Source organism: Neoarius graeffei, chromosome 18 (assembly GCF_027579695.1).
Source record: "Neoarius graeffei isolate fNeoGra1 chromosome 18, fNeoGra1.pri, whole genome shotgun sequence".
NCBI classification, from domain to species: domain Eukaryota; kingdom Metazoa; phylum Chordata; class Actinopteri; order Siluriformes; family Ariidae; genus Neoarius; species Neoarius graeffei.
The window spans coordinates 7502714-7521770 of record NC_083586.1 but is presented as its reverse complement, the minus strand read 5'-3'; the positions used below and the strand labels follow the sequence as shown (position 1 = coordinate 7521770).

Below are 19057 nucleotides of genomic sequence, written 5' to 3'. Positions count from 1 at the left end.
TGATGAAGCTGTGGTGTACAAAATGGTGTCATCTGCATAAAGATGCACCTTTGCTTGCTTCAAGTTCTTACCTAAATCATTTATATAAATAGAAAATAAAATTGGGCCCAAAACAGACCCTTATGGGACACCCATAAAGACTTCTAATGATGATGAGGTATAGTTCTCATCTCATAACTCATTATCTCTAGCCACTTTATCCTTCTACAGGGTCGCAGGCAAGCTCGAGCCTATCCCAGCTGACTACGGGCGAAAGGCGGGGTACACCCTGGACAAGTCGCCAGGTCATCACAGGGCTCACACATAGACACAGACAACCATTCACACTCACATTCACACCTACGGTCAATTTAGAGTCACCAGTTAACCTAACCTGCATGTCTTTGGACTGTGGGGGAAACCGGAGCACCCGGAGGAAACCCACGCGGACACGGGGAGAACATGCAAACTCCACACAGAAAGGCCCTCGCCGGCCCCGGGGCTCGAACCCAGGACCTTCTTGCTGTGAGGCAACAGCGCTAACCACTACACCACCGTGCCGCCCCTGAGGTATAGTTATCAATAACAATACATTGTGTTCTACCACTGAGATAATTTGAAAACCACCTTAATACAGTACCACTAAAGCCTATGCTTTGTAATCGCTTCAGAAGAAGGTCATGGTTCACCGTATCAAATGCTTTAGAAAGGTCAATAAATATTGCAGCACAAGACTTCTTATTATCCAAAGCATTTAAAATATCATTTGTGACTACGGTTACGGCTGTGACTGTGCCATGGCCTTGTCGGAAGCCAGACTGCATAGGATTTAAAATGGAGTTTTCGGTTAAAAAATGTTGAAGCTGCTCATTTATAAGAGCTTCAAACAGTTTGGCCAGCACAGACAATCTGGAGATTGGGTGATAGTTGTCCATTACAAAAGGATCTCCACTTTTTAAAAGTGGGAGGACAAATGCAGACTTCCATGATTTAGGTATAGAACCATTGAGTAAACTAAGATTAAAAATGGAGGCAATAGGGCCAGCAATCAACTTAGCAGCAGTCTTAAGAAAGTAAGGCTCGATCTGGTCAGGGCCAGCAGACTTTTTTACAGTCTAATCCAAGCAAAGCCCTCTGAACTTCATAGGCAGATATAGAGCTGAAATTAAAACTATTTAAACTTAATTTTGGATCTGGGACAGTCATTATACTATTAATAAAATTGGTTGGAAGAGTCGACTGAATAGCAATTCCAGCACTAATAAAATGCATGTTAAAAGTGTCTACCATGTTTTGTTTATCCCTAATTCCTCCCTGGCTAGTCACTAAATATTCAGGAATAGTAGGAGGTGGCACATTACCCGAGGATGATTTAATTGCTTTCCAGAATTTCTTAGGGTCATTGAAATTTTCCTCTATTAGATTGAGATAATACTCATTTTTTATACTTTTTATTAGTCTTGTGCATTTATTTCTTAATACCCTGTAGTTTAACCAGCAAGCATCACTATTGTATCTTTTTGCTTTTACCCATGCCTCATTATGCTCTCTAATGGCGGTCACAATACAGTCATTAAACCAGGGATTGTCCCTGCCCCTTACTCTATATCTTCTAAAAGGGGCGTGTTTATCAATTATAGCTACAAAAGTTTTCTTAAAATAATCCCAGGCTATTTCAACATCATCCATAAAACAAAGTGAATTTAGATCACTATGGAAAATGTCATGCAGAAATGCTTGTTCATTAAAACACTTAAGATTTCGTTTAAAAACAAACCGTGGTTTGGTCTTAACCATTTTACAATTCCTGACGCAAGCAACCATACAATGATCACTGACATCGTTACAAAAAACACCAACCGCAGAGTATTTGTGTGGAGCATTGGTCAGGATGACGTCAAGTAAAGTAGATTTGTCCATACGTTTTAAATTAAGGTGAGTAGGTGATTGTATTAGTTGGGTCAAATTCAGCGCATCACATATGTCTCTCAACACAGAAGACGACGACAGCCAGTCCCAGTTTAAATCCCCCAGAACGATGTACTCATTAGAGAGCTTGTTCAAAAAGTCAGACAGAAGCGCAGTTGCTCCAGCTACTGCCGATGGTGGGCGATAGCATCCTACTACCGTCACGGGAGTGCCATTAGGGAGATTCACTTTGATGGCACACAGTTCAAAACACTTCGGCTTAGTTATTGCCTCAACGACACAGCAGTCTAAGGAGGATTTTACATATAAAGCTACTCCCCCTCCTTTATTCGCACGATCCATCCTAAATAAGGTATACCCATCAATGTAAATCATACTGCTCGTAATAGAAGATTTAAGCCAAGTCTCAGACAAGACGATTATGTCACTATCAGTCATTTTAGCCCAGAGACAAATGGCGTCGATTTTATTTATCAGGCTGCGCACATTAACATGAATAAAACGCAACCCACTGCTGTTTTTCAAATCATCTGGGCTCGAAAGTTCAGGCAGTTGTGGGCCTGGGTTGGAGTGTATATCACCTGATAGAAACAGGAGAAGGATAATCCAAAAACCAGCTGATCTTGCCATGCGGATGGTGGCTCCCCTGTCACACCTACAACAGGTGGACCGAAACTGTCCAATTTCGGGCCACTTGAGGAGTGCGTACTTGCGCAAGGGTTCAATGCAACAACTATTAGACAGGGGTATAAATCCAGTTGTGTCAAAGAACAACAAAGTTCCAGAATTTGGAAAAACAATCCGAGGGGAGGATGCGCATAATCCATCACTAATTCCAGCTCCCAAAGCGCCCATAAACGGTGTGTTTAGCACAAACACAAACAGCAGGTAAACCGGAAGTCTCAAGGTGTTGATGCAACCAGACCTGCATGATTGAGTAGGCCTAGACTTGCGTTGCTGTTTATGGCTACCCATCGCCACAATGTCAAGATTTTTGTAATCCCATGTAAAAAAATGTTCTTGATGAAGAAATATCCCAAAAATCAGGTAATTTAGCCCAACCGATTCATAAAAACACACATACACAGATAAACGTAGACAAACGTAAAACACCTATGCCGCCATCTTGGATCATACCCTCCCCCTCCATAATTAATTATTTAACAAGTTTCTTTTTTTTCAGCTTTTCGTATGAAGGTAGGATAGTGCCATATATCCAAAGAAGAGCAGACTATGATTTGCACTTGTAAAACCTGTAATTCGCAACTTGTGAATGTGCATCTCAGAGTTTGTAAGTGTAACTTCAGATCCACACATCTGCAAAAAGCAAACTGCCAAGCATATTTCACAACTTGTGAAAGCGCATCTTCGAATTTGCACTTGTAACTTCAGATCTGCAAAGCTGCACAACAGGATTTGCATGTGCAGGTTCCTATTTGCTCGCTCAGTTGCGTCATCCTTCTCACGTGATTTTTGGCATGATTCACTCGGATAGATTTGAAGGAAACGATTTGCGCGCAGAGACCAGGAATGCCTGTTCTACCACTTTTGTCCAGGAGGTGGCAGTGTGGTTATTGGCCATGCAAAGTCGTATATAGGGATAATATCTCAATAAACGGCTCTGTGTGGCCATGAATCTTGGTCTGCGACACGGCGCCACGAAAGCATGGAGGGAAGAGGTGTTCAACAACATGTAAGTAACATTATGGTTTAAATGTCTTATAGTTAACTAACTCTGTAATATACACGGTTAGTGAAATTATCCTATTTGAGGTAATGTGCACGTAAAAGCAGCCTTGAAGAATGAGGTAATTAGGCTATCTTGACAGGCTAAGTTGGCTAACTATATTGTAATACACGTGTAGTAACATTTACAGTTAGCGAAATTATCCTAATAGAGGAAATTTGCGAGCGATACAGCTTGAAGAGTATAGGTAGTTATCTTGAGAAGCTACGTTAGCTAACTGTATATAGTAGGCTAACGTTTCACAGCAGTAGCGAGCTGACCATCGGGACCACTCCTGGTGGCCTGACAGTTAGCCTGATTTAAACAGTCAGCTTCACCAGCAATAATATAGTAAGCAATTAAATACACCTATGACAATGGGCAACATTGGATTGTGGTATATTAAAACGCGCTGCCTGTCTTTGGGCTGCACAGAGTATCCGCCTCCACTGAGAGAGGAGAGGAGCAGTATTATTTTTTCCTGAGTGCTGCAGTGACTATTGGCGGCTTTCCCTTCTGTTTTTCAGGAAAAAAACGATATTCAAACAGAGAACTTAATTGACATAAGGAGAGACCATTTTTAAATCTATTTTGTACATCATTTTCCCCTAGACATATAAACATGTTTATACGACTATGGTTTTTCGATATTTTCTCCGCTGTCCATGATTTGTCAGTCAATAGTTATTTGGCTACCGGTACTTTACTACTGTTATTGTTACCATTCATAAGCGCATTGATATGGAACGGTGATTACTTTTTTGGGGACTACTTCAAAGGTAGGCCATTTATACGACGTTAATGGCCACCCCATCAGCCAATCAAGGAAGAGAATCCCATTGTTAAGGGAGATAAAAGTGCAGTAACTGATGCAGAACCTATGTATGTTTGCTAAGTGCCTTTCATGTATAGTACAATAACAATGGAAAATTGTCTTTTATTTACAGGCACTGTTGCGTCATGTCCTTCAAAGACTGCTTACACGCCTGGAACATGTCCTGCAACAGCCACACCTGGACATGGACTTCATGCAGTTTGTATGTTGTCAGGAGAGAGTTTTTCTCAGTGCCATAGCAGGTCAAGTCACTATTCCAGCAGAGGTAATTGCAGGAATAGATGAACTGGACCGTGCGATCAACACTGAGATTGATCAAGAAAAAGTAACAGCATTGAGTATGGAGCAAGGTGCAAGAGGGCGCCCAAAGACACTCATTTCTGACGAGCAAATAAGCAGCCTGTTGGAGTTGTCATTCCCTGTACCGACAATTGCTGATTTACTTGGGGTGTCCATCAGAACAGTGCGTCAGCGGATGGAGGAGTTCAACCTTAGTGTTAGGGCCTCCTACAGCAACCTCTCAAATGAGCAGCTTGATGGGATTGTGTCTGAGATTAAAACCAGGATGCCACATGCAGGATACCGCATGATGAAAGGGGCATTGGAGGCAGAAGGACACAAAGTGCAGTGGGATCGTATCTGAGCATCACTGCATAGGGTGGACACCCTTGGTGTGTATTCCCGCATGATAAACCTTGGGTGTGTGGTGAGACGGAGCTACTTTGTTCCGAGCCCAAGGTTTCTCATGCACATTGACACCAATCACAAACTGATCAGGTGAGTTTTTTTTGTTTAATCATGCCTGATGTTTAATTAAAAGTGGTGATATTCACAACCACCGAACTAAAGGAGTTTACATAACTGTGTGGAAGATAGTCAAAGAAGTTAAGTTGTAAGCAACTGGACTTCTTGTTGGAGCTTGAAGACCGTTCACCTTTTATCCCAAAGGCTTTTTCAGTTCTGGCCTGATGTTTGAAAACCAGGAATTATATCTCTGGATCACTGGAGGTGTGAACCACACCCCTCATTTCCATGACAAAGGGTCATGAGTTACCCGTCAAGGTGTGAATTGGAGTGAGAGTCGTTGGGGTCACATGATCCAGAGAATGATAGTTCTGACAATTCTGATAATAATTCTGACCACAACAACCATAACTCCTGGTATCCAAACATCAGGCCAGAACTGAAGTAGCCTTTGGGATAAAAGGTGAAACAACAATGAGAATCTACACAGACATCTGTGTGGAAGATATTTTTATTTTTGTATGCAGGTGAAGTTATGTGATGTATAGAGTTAATTCGACAGTTTGTCTTTTAAACATGCCTCTCTTTTAATACACAGGTACAACATGGTCATATTTGGGGGTATTGATGGATATTCACGCAAGGTAAAACAACTTGCTGTATGTCCAGATTTTCATCACTGTCCTTTCAGCTGTCTGGCTACTTGTTGCACTACATCCGACAGTTGTCAGTAAATATCTGTGCTTTACTGTGATATGGTGCTGTGGTGGTTAAAAGGTGATTGTTTGGCGGTGAGATGAGAAGATGGCGGGTTGTTTTGGTTTGTGGAATGATTTTGATTTATACTAAACAAAACAATCTAAAATTGACATTGGAAGGGTAACACACACTTACTTCCCTCGTCCTGTTACCCCTAGCCCTGAAAGTTAATTTTATTACCCGATGCTCATTGTGGACGTTGCAGTGAAGAAGAGATTTGTTTTTTGTCTTGCTGGTTAGTTGGTTAAACTTTACTAACTTTTTACTATGCTGATGGTTAAAAACCAACCCCCCTCTCGAACCACACCCAGGTGATATGGGAAAAGGCAAGACAGCAGGTCTGCAACAGTAGCAAGAGGCCTGTTGCACAAATCAATCAATCAATCAAGGATAAGTGTCAAAGCTAGGCATGGCAAAATCTCATTAGTGAATTGATGTTTCTGTGCAGATCATGTACCTGGGGGCTGCCCCCAATAACCTAGCCTCAACCACCCTGGGCTTCTTCATGGCAGCAGTGGAGCAGTTTGGCTTTCCATTAAGGTAATGCTTTTTTGGTAAATAAACATTGAAACAGATATGACTGAATAGATACCAATGTTGTGAAAAGTTGGAAAATATGAATACAACTAATTGGTGAATTTCTCTCTTAGGGTACGGGGAGACCATGGCATGGAAAACGTTGACGTGGCTCGTTTGATGTTTTCAGTCCGAGGCACAGGGAAAGGCAGCTTCATAGCAGGGAAGAGTGTGCACAATCAGCGGTAAGTTCTAAGATAACTTTCAAACACGGTCTCTTTAGTTAAATGCACTAAATGTAAATATACCTATGCAATGATTGAAATTCTTGTCATTGTCTTTGCTTATCAATAATAAACTTGCTTTGCAGTTGATTTAGAAGTGGATCAGGATTTAAATTGATTTAATGCTACGCTGCCAGTTTATAACATAAATGGGAAACACTGGTGTAACATTATGTAATGTGCAAGAGGCACACGTGTACTTTTGAAAGTTCAGAACTAATAACTTATTGGGCCTAATGTAACTCATTAGAACTGGTATGATATAATAATACACCAATAATGCACCAACATGACCTCCTTTAACCAACTGATAAAGAATTCAACAAGAGATGGAAATATTTCAGTGACAAGCTTTTTCATACAGATCATTTGTGACACTGAGTTGGTCTTGTCAATGTGTTATGTACTCCTAGCATAGAGCGGCTGTGGCGAGATGTATGGTCAGTGACAAGTGCCTACTACAACACCCTCCATTCCCTCGAGGATGATGGTCTTCTGGACATTTCGGATAGTGTGCACCTCTTCTGCTGTCACTACACCTTCCTTCCTCACCTACAAGCCAGCTTGAACACTTTCACTGAAGGTTGGGACAATCATGCTTTGAGTACTGAAGGGAATCTGACTCCAAACCAGATGTGGCATCTCGGTACAGAGGTATGTTAATCATTTTGTAGCTATAAGGTGCTCAAAGGAGTTAAGTTGTAAGCAATTGGACTTCTTGTTGGAGCTTGAAGTTTCACCTTTTATCCAAAAGGCTTCTTCAGTTCTGGCCTGATGTTTGAAAACCAGGAGTTATATCTCTGGATCACTGGAGGTGTAAACCACACCCCTCATTCCATGACAAAGGGTCACATAAGTCACCCGTCAAGGTGTGAATTGGAGTGAGATATAACTCCTGGTTTCCAACATCAGGCCAGAACTGAAGAATCCTTTTGGATAAAAGGTGAAATGTCTTCAAGCTCCAACAAGAAGTCCAGTTGCTTACAACTTAACTCCTTTGACTACCATGACCTGGATGACCTGGATGAATGAGAATCTACACAGACAGCTATAAGGTGCAATTTGCCATTCTGGCAAATGGATTTTTGTATTGTTCCACAGTCAAATTATGACACTCGTTTCTGTGCTCTTGAGACTGAAATAATGTACTGTTCTAAACCAGTTTTCCAACATAAAGATTTTTTTAGATTGGAGAAGACTGCACCTTTTTAAAATATACATTTTATCCCAAGATAGTGAACAAGTGTTTCACATGGGATCATGACTTTGTTTTAATATCACTTTCAGGTGCTAAACATTCCCCTGCTTGACTGGGAAAGCAGTGGACTGAGAACAGATCCAAACCCTGGGGTTACTGTGCCTTCAATTGCTTGCCCTTTGAGCAGTGCACAAATGGAGGAGTTGAAACAAAGGGTCAATCCAACGGCTCCATCTTTGTCCTTTGGCACAGACCAGTACCTGGCAACTCTGCAAGTGGTGCAGAATATGATTGCAAGTTAAAATATTGTAGTTACCACAATGTTAATGTCCACTTTTGTTACTTAAATAAATAAACATGCTGATGTTTTACAGTGCTTTTAATGTTTTTTTTCCCCCTTCTTCACTTTTTAGATGTTGACACACTTAACAGGCAGTGCTTCTACAAAGACAAAAACAGTCATTCCAGAGAACCTAAACCTTAAAAAAATTGAATGAAATTACATGAAAGGTTGCATATACTGTAGAAAGTCAATCAAAATAACTTTATGCCTGTGTCACTTGTTATATGAGCCCAAATCCAGTGTTGCTTGTTTTGATGCACGCCTCTAGGTCCTTTTGAAACTGCCTGAAATCAGTGTAATGAGTGGGAAGATGGAGTGTTTCAAAACAAGTTGCTGCTCTTGGGTACTTTGATGAAGTCATCGCGACAATGAGTTCATGGGGCAAGACCTCCCATCCAGTCCAAAAACGCAGCAGTTCTTTCCGGTCATTGCTGGATGCTGCAGGTGAAAGACCAGATGTCTGTTGACCATACGTTACAAAATGATGGATTCTTGAACAAATTGAAGTTGGGTGGTCTCTGTTTACATCCATGTCCAGTCATAATCAGTATTAGCTGCAGCATGTATATGGATGGTATAAGATACTAATACTAAGACACTTAATACTGATTATGAGTGGACATGGACGTAAACCGAGAACAGTCAGACATTAACTGACACAGCATGTTTACATGACAAAGTAAAATATAGAAAATATTCTTTAGACGTTACAAATAACTGGTCACCTACCATTCTCAATAAATTCACGAAGGTATCCTGTTATGCGACTTGTAGTTTCGACTGGACATTCATCTTCAGAGTCGTCATCTGTAGCACTGGGCCAGGTAATTACACGTAGAATGGCCTTGAAACATTTTCAGAAGGTTAGGAGTTAGATCTGAGATCAACCAGAGTTCCCCTTAAAGGCTATGCACTTGGCACTTAAGCATTTTTTTTTACCTCTGAAGTCAATGAGGCATCCTTCTCCCTTGGAAAAATTAAGGGTACCACATCAGGTTTTTCTGTCATGAGATGCCAGAGATGAGTCTCTTTTAGACCCTTGCGCAGTTGCTTCACTTGTCTGGTGGTGCGTCCAATGACCTTTAAAAATGAGAAATATTTTTATGTTAGGAATGCAGTGTCCTTGGTCCATGGATAACATCTTGTATAAAATAAGGTTCCAGGAATTAGCTATCGACATGGCCATGAAACGGAACATCACTTTAATGCTGTTGCTAAATGCTGTGATTGTGAATAATTTTATTTTTTCCATTAAAAACCCATATAAAACACATTTAAAATAGAATTGAAATCCTGAAAATTAATTTATATTTTATACATGTTAACAGGACTAATGTTGGTTAAAAATCAACTCGTTATCTGTTATGGCAGTCTTTTTATGTGGAAAGATTTCTCCCCAAGGAACCCTAATGGGAAAAAATCTGTAATTGAGGCACAAGTGTTAAATGCCTAGACTAAGTGCACATTGAATCTTTTGCTCCATCTACAGTACTGCTCTCTAGTAATACAGTAACTGCAAAGTAAGACTCACAGAATGAAGAAGCATTTTTTCACATAACCATCTTCGGTTATTTTCAGTTACTCTGGGAAGGTCCCATGCAAAGGCCAAATTCTGAACACGCGCTTTCTCTTGTTCTGATAGCTCTGATGTTCCATCAAGCTGTAAAAACAGAAACAACACAAGCATGACATTTGGAAAATGTTCACCGTTTTGGACAATGCAAGGCCAACAGTTATTTCAACTCAACACACCAAAGTGATTGTTTCACGAATGTCGACATCTGGGCAGTCCTTTATGGTTACAGTTGCCACGTCAGGGCTTCCGCCAAGGAGGACATGTAGTACTGCCTGGCTCATTCCCACAAAACCTGGGCCACCATGGAGAAAACTATGTCCCAGCATCCTTCCGGCCATCTGGAAAAGGTCGCTGTCAACGAGCAGTGATGGCAAAGGAACCAAGTAGTCTGGCTCACCCTCAAAAAGCTGAGTGATATTGTCATTTCCTGCATTCAAAATGACAAATATACCAACCTTAACAGATGAACATTCTGTTCATTGAATACAATTCTTAAAAAAAAAAAAAAATGCACAGAATAAAATTATATTCACCACAGTTCAAAGAAAAGCCTGATATCAGCTTTTGCATGCAGATGGAGAAGAAGAAATGGGTCACCCCCTCTCCAATAGCAGTGTCCCCTAGGATGGACATGAGAAGTGTTCAATTCAATTCAATAGAGCACATAATTTTTAAGTTTGTGTAATTCTTACCCTCCAATTTGCAATTCAATGGACCTGCCCAGTTTTTTTGGTGTGCTTTATAGAATGCAACAATTGTCCTGTCCTGGTCTTCTGGGCTCTCTCTTAAATCCATCCTTAAACGAAGTGGGGGTCCAGAGTCATGCGTTTTGAGAAGAGCCTCTCTGAACAGTATGGCAGCTTTAGCAGGGTCCGAGGCTACTTGCCACTCTGTTCAAATAGTAGAGTGAGGAAAAATAAGTCAGATTGAATGTGTGTATCCCATAAATATTTTTTCCAATTACACTTGTTAACAAATCTTGTTATACCATCTGTAGTAGAATCAGTGGGTGCTGCTACTGAGAAACTTCTGGATGGACCTTCTAGGGCCTCCAACTCACCTCCAACTGTGCCATCTGATGGATCGATGTCCCTAGTAGTATAAATACAACACAATGATTAATGTAATTCTGACATTCACAAACCCGTTTCTTTTTCCAAAACAGTAAGTAGTGTCATGTCACTCTTATGGTAGCACATGTAAATAAAGTGTTACCCTACGTAGTGGATGTTCATTATGTCTAACTATTACAAATATTTTAAGTTTGTTTCTTAGACAAGGATATTTTTTTAAGCTTGTTACCTTGTTAACAGTTTCGGCGAGAATCTCCCGCCTTCTTCAGAAACAGTCACCAGATGTCGAGTGGTGACGTGCCTTATCAGCTGATGTTGCGTGCAGGAGGCATGAACGTCCCGCCCAATTTGACAGGTAGTCCACGCCTCCTGCTGTCAGGTCACTCCTCCAGGACGGCGCTCCAGGTGTGCGACAGTGCATACGCTCCCTCGTCCCGGTTCATCGTCCTCTGCGCCCGCTTGCGTATCTCCACTGCCTCTAAAATCCAACGCTGGAATCTATTTTCTTCAGCGCGAATGACTCTGGCCTCTTCCCAATTCATTATGTGATTTTGCCGTTTGCAGTGGTCTGAAATGGCTGATTTTAGGTTTTCTTGGTGTGCTTTTTCTTTTTTGGATCTTGTGAGTCTTCTTGTTGTTTCTTTTTCACATTCTAATTGGTGTTCTTTCCTTCGAGTATGGAAGCATCTGCCCGTTTCACCAATATAGACTTTATTACATGAACGGCAAGGGATTTCATATATGACGCTGCATTTATTGTCCAGTTGTATTTTGTCTTTGGGGTGAACTAGCAGCTGTCGGAGGTTCTTGTATGGTTTGACCAGGGTGTTGATGTGGTATTTCCTCATGGATCGTTGGATGCGTTCTGTGACTCCTTTTATGTACGGTAGTGTGACAAAGCCCCGGTTTGTTTTTTCTGTGTTTTTTCTTGTTTGTTTATTTTCTTTTATTTGTGTCTGTAATTTCCCTTTCCGAATTGCCCACGGTGGATATTGGCAGTTTTTTAATGCCTGTTGGATGTGTTGTTCCTCCTCCTGTCTGTCTTTCTCCTCCGTGATATTCTGTGCTCGGTCGTATAGTGTTCTGATTACTGACATTTTGTGTGCGATGGGATGTTCAGATGTCCAGAGAAGATATTGGTCGGTGTGTGTAGGTTTTCTGTATGTTGTAATTCTAATGTTCCCTTCTTCTGTGTGGTGTATTTTTAAGTCCAAAAAAGCTATTGTCTTGTCCGTTTCCTCTTCGTGTGTGAATTTGATGTTGCCTGTCTTGTCTATGGAGTTTAAATGATCCGTGAGTTGTTGTGTGTGGCCTGTTTTGGTTATTTCAAGAATGTCATCAACGTATCTTTTCCAGAAGATAGGTTTGCAGTCATCCGGTGCTGTTTCTATGGCTCGGGTTTCCAGATCCTCCATAAAAAAGTTACATAGAGTGGCAGATAGCGGGTCCCCCATTGCAAATCCCTCTTTTTGTCTATAGATTATGCCTCTAAATTGGAAAAATGTGGAAGTGGAAATGAAATGTAATAGTTTTGTTATGTCCTGTACTGTAAGTTTTGTGCGTTTTTTCAGGGTTCTGTCTGCTTTTAACCAGTTTTCTACTATGTTGAGAGTGTTTGTGACCGGTGTTTTTGTAAAGAGGGATATGACGTCATGCGATACAAACATTTCATCCTTTTTTATCTTGATTTCCTTTAATTCTTTCGCCAGTTGTTTTGAGTTTTTGCAGTGGTATTTCGTAAGTCCGAGGAGTGGTTTGATTATGTCTGCCAGCGTCTTGGAAAGGTTGTAAGTAACTGATCCTATACTGTCTACTATGGGTCTTAGTGGTGCTCCGGGTTTATGAATTTTCGGTGTGCCGTATATCCGGGGGGTGATGTTTGCTGTGGGGATGAGGTGGTTGTATGTTTGTTTATCGATTTTGTTGTCATCCAGTAACGGTTTGAGTAATAGCTTTAGTCTTCTTTTCTTTTCCTCCGTCGGGTCTTTTTTTAATACTTCATATGTGTTTGGGTCCGTGAGCATTTCATTCATTTGTTTTTCATATTGATTAGTGTCCATGATAACCGTGGTCCTCCCTTTATCAGCCGGTAATATTGTTATTTTCTTGTTCTTTGTGAGTGTTCTGATGGCTTCCATTTCCTGTTTGGTTATGTTTCTGGGTGGCGGTTTAGCTGAGGTGAGGATGCCTGCTATTTCGTTCCTTAATGCGGCTTTCTGTCCTTGGTCCTGTATCATGTTGCACGCTAGTTCCGTGGCTAATATGAATTCTTCATGCGGGATTTTATTTGGTGTGATGGCATAGTTTAGTCCCCGTGAGAGTATAGTGCGTTCTGCTGTTGTTAGTGTGTGTTTAGACAGGTTGCAAATCCATTTTTCGTTTGTTTGCTTGTCCTTGCATTTATTTTGTTTCTTATTGATAAGTCTGTTCAGTTTTTTAATATGGCGTGTTTTTGTTTTTGAAAACTCTTGTTCTTGTATTGCATTCAGATGTTCTTCCATATTTTTTTCCATGTCACTGCTGAATTTGAACTGGCGTTTGAATTCTTGTTTTCTTTGTGCTATTTCTGTGTTTAAATTGTTGATTTTGTTAGTCGTGCATCTGATTCTTTCTCTTACCAGAGTCATTCGCGCTCTTTCGATGGTCCTTTCCGCGTTTCTTGTTGGTATCGGATTTTTTATGTAGAGGCTTGCTGGAATGACGCCTTCGTCTCGGCAGCGGAGATTGAAGCGGAGATGGTTTCTTTGTCGAGCCAATTTTTTTCCTAGCTTTTCCAGGTAGCGTACCTCTTTGGCACAATCTTCTCCATAACTTATTTTTAATACGTAGTGGATGTTCATTATGTCTAACTATTACAAATATTTTAAGTTCGTTTCTTAGACAAGGATATTTTTTTAAGCTTGTTACCTTGTTAACTGTTTCGGCGAGAATCTCCCGCCTTCTTCAGAAACAGCTGCACGCAACATCAGCTGATAAGGCACGTCACCACTCGACATCTGGTGACTGTTTCTGAAGAAGGCGGGAGATTCTCACCGAAACTGTTAACAAGGTAACAAGCTTAAAAAAATATCCTTGTCTAAGAAACGAACTTAAAATAAAAGTGTTACCCTACAGAAGTAAAAGATTGATTATAAATGTAGATAATATCCATGTTGTTACACTCGGTTCTTAGAACCCAGGTTTCCCAGGTGGTAATCTGTGGACAACCCACCAGTCTACTGAGCTGAGAATGGTATGACTCAATAGCAGGCTAAGGAAAGTCTTTAGTGCATGGGTTTATTCCAATAGTAACTCAAGGCAAAAGCTCAGTTTCTCAAACAGATAATTCCAGTTCGCACAGCGGGTCAACAGGAAAAGAATAGGCAAATCCAGTTCACAAAAAACACAGAAAATCCAAACAGAAATATTCCACGAGGTAAGTTTAACAGGTAATCCAAAAGGTGATTTCAGTCCACAAAAAGCACAGAAGATCCATAAGGCAAAACATAGGCAGAACAGGGCATAGGTACTTCAGAACAAGGAAACCAGTGAAAACAAGAGAGAGTTCCTTACTGTGTTCTCCTCGATGACTCAGCAACGACTGAATGAAACACATGGCTTAAATACAAAATGGCTAATGGGTGGCAAGGCAGGCACATGACCAGAGTAACAGGGTGCAGGTGAGAGTAATCAACCAAGGACACAATAGGAAAGGTAACATCACATGAGGCTAGCCCACAAGGGCGACATCTAGTGGCCAAAACACAAATGTCCAGAGAGTGGTCAAGGAAGTCCATGAGTGTGACACATGTTTCTGATGATCAGATTTTTCTGTGATATACACAGTAACAATAATGACAACCATGTATGTTACACAACTCTTTTCGATTATTTTTGGATGGACTATTGTACATAACTTTAGTCATTTCTAAACTGACTGAATAAATCAAAGTACTTACCTCTCACCACACATGCTGGCATGCATTTCAATTGTGGCAGAGGAGAATACACATGAACACACTGGACATGTTGCATTGTCCTCTGGGATCTCATCACATGCTTCAGAGTCCTGGATTTTGAAGGAAATTGAAACTATTAACACATACTGTGCATTACTACATTCCAGAAATACAATCAAAGAGAGAATTTTCACTTTAAAAGGGACATCATTATTGAAAGACAACCTCTACGGGAAAAATTACTTAATGTACTTGATAAGTGTAGTGATAACCTAAGCAGTACAGTTATATTATTAATATATTTGTTAGTATTTAACATAATTTCATTCATAACGTTAAAAAGTACACCAGAAAAATTCAAGAAGTCATTTACACCTCATCATGAACCTTGTCAACAACTGTATAGGCTACTGTGTTGTAAATAGCAGGCCTATTAATGTGCTGAACACAAAAGTACAGATATTTATCATCATTATAGGTTTGTTAGTAAAATAGTGAACCTGTAGTGTCCCTTGACATTTCTCCAGGTGGACTAGCAGAACATGCACCGGCATGCTTGACCCACATTTTTTACAGTCACTTTTCGGCATTTTTGAAAAGAAACTGTCATCTTGTGGGAGGGGAGTTGTATCAAGTTCTTCTTGCAGAGGCATAGTGAATAGTGTGTTTTTGCCATTGTTAGAAGCAATTTTTAACTGTCTGGCAGAGTACCCCTCTGCTTCGGGTGGAAGCAAGCTTAGCTTGTTGTCCAGTGCCTCCTATACAAAAAGAACACACACACAGATTTATATTACTCTTTCATAATAATTTTAATCTTATTTGTATAACGTGAGGTCTAGTTCAGTAAATGCTACCTGAGGCTTTGTAGAGGAGCCATCCCCCAGTTAAATTCCCCATTTTGGGAAACTCTTGGGTTAGAAGTGATGTGATCTAAGAGAAGATAAAACTTAAGCTCAAGACAGATCTGATACAGGCCGAAATGCTAATATAAGATCAGCTGTAAATTAGTTTGTACCTGGGTATGGTCACTGTCCTCTGACATAGAAACATTCCTCCGGCCAAGCCCTGACATCAAATAGGATACTTCATCAGACGGCTGTGGTGTGCGGCTCATGGTCTTTGGAAGCAGGTAAAAAATAAAAGAGCATGTCTTGGAGACCGAGACATTTTGCCTTACTCCAACATATGGCCTCTTTCTACCTCTTTGACCTCTCTGGAACAATCCAGGAAATGACCTGAAAAAAAAGACATTCAGTCATTTTGTTGACTTAAGAAACCATTTTTTGCAGCTGTAGTATAGTCATTGATATTTCTATTCAATTCATGTGTTGAAGCACTGCAGCTCCCATTTTACTGACTGTGACAACTTTCACATGATAAAATATCAAGGGTGTAAATTTGAGTATTCAAAGTTCAGCTGAGTTAGTATCAGAAAAGCACAAGTCAAAAATACAAGGTCAGCAATCACCAGCAATTAGTCAGCAATTACCAATGCCACAAATATTACCACTGAGTATTACAAGATAGGGACAGGTGCATGTGCACAAAGTGGATGGTGTTTATTTCCTCCTCATTTGTTGAACAGTTTATTTTGGTTAATATGATTTTCAAAGGTCAAACCTGGTCATTTCCTGATGAACTGTAGGCTGTTGCCCTGCAGTTAGGTTACTTTGTGGTTGAGATGTTCCCACAGGTTCATCTGGCAATTGCTGGACAATAGGTTGCAAGACAGAGAGGAGGTTCTGTGCTGCATCCCGTATACTGACCTGTTTGGAAAAGAAACGTGAAAAACGTAATGACTGACGGAATTTAAATGTTTCCACATACTTAAACTTTCACTTGCTCCCGTATGCCTATACACATTACAACATTCACTGCATTTTTAAAGAGTGCCGCGAAACAAGATATTTTAGGCCGCAAAAATCACAAAAAGGCCAACGCAATCCTGGAGGGACTGATTAGCTAACTTGGATATTCGCAATCTAATGTTGCCCATCGACATATGTGGGAATCGTCACGATGCTCCTGATGGTAAGCCCGCCACTGATGTGAAACGTTAGCCTACTACACGTATGTTACAAGCACAATTATATACAGTTAGCTAACGTAGCTTCTCAGGATAACTACCTATACTCTTCAAGCTGTATCGCTCGCACATTTGCTCTATTAGGATAATTTCGCGAACTGTAAATGTTACTACATGTGTATTACAATATAGTTAGCCAACTTAGCCTGTCAAGATAGCCTAATTACCTCATTCTTCAAGGCTGCTTTTACGTGCACATTACCTCAAATAGGATAATTTCACTAACCGTGTATATTACAGAGTTATGGCCCTTTTCCACTACCCTTTTTCAGCTCACTTCAGCTCGCTTCAGCTCACTTCAGCCCGACACGGCTCGCGTTTCGACTACCAAAAACCAGCACGACTCAGCTCATTTCAGCCCTGCTTAGCCCCTAAAACTCGCACCGTTTTGGAGTAGGGCTGAAGCGAGCCAAACCGTGCCGACTGAGGTTGGGGGCGTGAGCAGACACTCCCCTGTGCACTGATTGGTGAGGAGGAGTGTCCTCACATGCCCACACACGCCCCGCGAGCGCGCTGGGATCTGTAAACACCGCAAACCCGGAAGGAGAATAATTATGAATTACGAGAATTTCTGAAGCCTTATGCGCCTCGCCTCATCTATACGCTCTTGCCAGTATCTGTCCGCGTTGTCGGTGACAACAAGCCACAGCACCAAGACCAGCAACACTAACGACTCCATGTCCTCCATGTTTATTGTTTACTATTCGGGTCGTGAGACTACCGCTTAAAAGATCACTGAATCAGTGACATACAGAGCATCGTGGACGAGTTCGCGGAGCGCAAGGCTCGCCGTATGCCCTTCAAATAATGCACGCAGTAGGCTATTGATGTTTTATTATGAGCCATGTACAGTATGTCGCCGAATGTTTTTTTTGTTTCTGAGTTACATGTTCGTTTGAAGGACTTAATGTACAAAATAACATAGTTGCACCCCGGAGTGTTGAAATTGGTAAACACAGTGCATTCAGTGAGGTTTGCACCACCCTCCTTTTATTTCTGACTCTTCCTGTCACCGTTGCAACCTCTGAGCGCTCATTCGTATGCCCTTCAAATAATGTGCGCAGTATAGGCTATTGATGTTTTATTATGAGCCATGTACAGTATCCTAATGTTTTTTGTTTCTGAGTTACATGTTCGTTTGAAGGACTTGATGTACTAAATAACATAGTTGCACCCGGTAGTGTTGAAATTGGTAAACACCGCAGTTGCGGACATTTTGTAGCCTAAAATGATGTTATGATAAGCTTTAATAAAGGGCCCGGTCACTTGCCCCGCCCCCGGCCCGGCTCTGACTTGTTCCGCCACTGTCACTGATGTCACTGTTTGCGCTGCTTAACGACATCACATGACGTCCACCCACTTTCGCTAACTCCACCCAATGTGTCCACCCACTTCCAGCCAGCACGGTTCAGCGCGGTTGTAGTCGAAATGCAACTCCAACAGCCCCGCTCAGCCCGACTCAGCTCGACTCGGCTCAGCTGCGTTTGTAGTGGAAAAGCGGCAATAGTTAACTATAAGACATTTAAACCATAATGTTACTTACACGTTGTTGAACACCTCTTCCCTCCATGCTTTCGTGGCGCCGTGTCGCAGACCAAGATTCATGGCCACAGAGCCGTTTATTGAGATATTATTCCCTATATACGACTTTGCATGGCCAATAACCACACTGCCACCTCCTGGACAAAAGTGGTAGAACAGGCATTCCTGGTCTCTGCGTGCAAATCGTTTCCTTCAAATCTCCATCCGAGTAAATTGTGCCAAAAATCACGTGAGAAGGATGACGCAACTGAGCGAGCAAATAGGAACCTGCACATGCAAATCCTGTTGTGCAGCTTTGCAGATCTGAAGTTACAAGTGCAAATTTGAAGATGCGCTTTCACAAGTTGTGAAATATGCTTGGCAGTTTGCTTTTTGCAGATGTGTGGATCTGAAGTTACACTTACAAACTCTGAGATGCGCATTCACAAGTTGCGAATTACGGGTTTTACAAGTGCAAATCATAGTCTGCTCTTCTTTGGCTATATGGCACTATCCTACCTTCATACTTCTGGATTTTTCAAATCTGTCG

The 19057-nt window shown here is 41.2% G+C and overlaps 2 protein-coding genes across 2 annotated transcripts; one reads left to right on the top strand and one right to left on the bottom strand.

The window, feature by feature from the left end:
• Positions 1 to 4167: 4167 nt before the first annotated feature.
• Positions 4168 to 7804, top strand: LOC132866610 (uncharacterized). Its single transcript, XM_060899405.1, has 6 exons — positions 4168 to 5246; positions 5812 to 5857; positions 6421 to 6512; positions 6623 to 6733; positions 7186 to 7426; positions 7685 to 7804. Exons 1-6 carry the CDS (start codon positions 5155 to 5157, stop codon positions 7802 to 7804), a joined length of 702 nt encoding a protein of 233 aa, XP_060755388.1. The 5' UTR covers positions 4168 to 5154.
• Positions 7805 to 8373: 569 nt separating this feature from the next.
• On the bottom strand, positions 8374 to 18561 carry LOC132866579 (uncharacterized). The gene is made up of 5 exons (XM_060899392.1): positions 18530 to 18561; positions 9845 to 9973; positions 9253 to 9393; positions 9043 to 9157; positions 8374 to 8751 (listed from the first exon to the last, which is right to left on the bottom strand). Exons 1-5 carry the CDS (start codon positions 18554 to 18556, stop codon positions 8534 to 8536), a joined length of 630 nt encoding a protein of 209 aa, XP_060755375.1. The 5' UTR covers positions 18557 to 18561; the 3' UTR covers positions 8374 to 8533.
• Between the last annotated feature and the right edge of the window lie 496 nt (positions 18562 to 19057).

Coding starts and splice junctions, on each gene's coding strand:
- LOC132866610 (XM_060899405.1), top strand. CDS start 5,155: ATGATAAACCTTGGGTGTGTGGTGAGACGGAGCTACTTTGTTCCGAGC. Junction 5,247..5,811: donor ACCAATCACAAACTGATCAG/GTGAGTTTTTTT, acceptor TTTAATACACAG/GTACAACATGGTCATATTTG. Junction 6,734..7,185: donor AAGAGTGTGCACAATCAGCG/GTAAGTTCTAAG, acceptor ATGTACTCCTAG/CATAGAGCGGCTGTGGCGAG.
- LOC132866579 (XM_060899392.1), bottom strand. CDS start 18,556: ATGGAGGGAAGAGGTGTTCAACAACGT. Junction 9,394..9,844: donor AAAAAATGCTTCTTCATTCT/GTGAGTCTTACT, acceptor TCATTTTTAAAG/GTCATTGGACGCACCACCAG. Junction 9,158..9,252: donor ATGCCTCATTGACTTCAGAG/GTAAAAAAAAAT, acceptor AAATGTTTCAAG/GCCATTCTACGTGTAATTAC.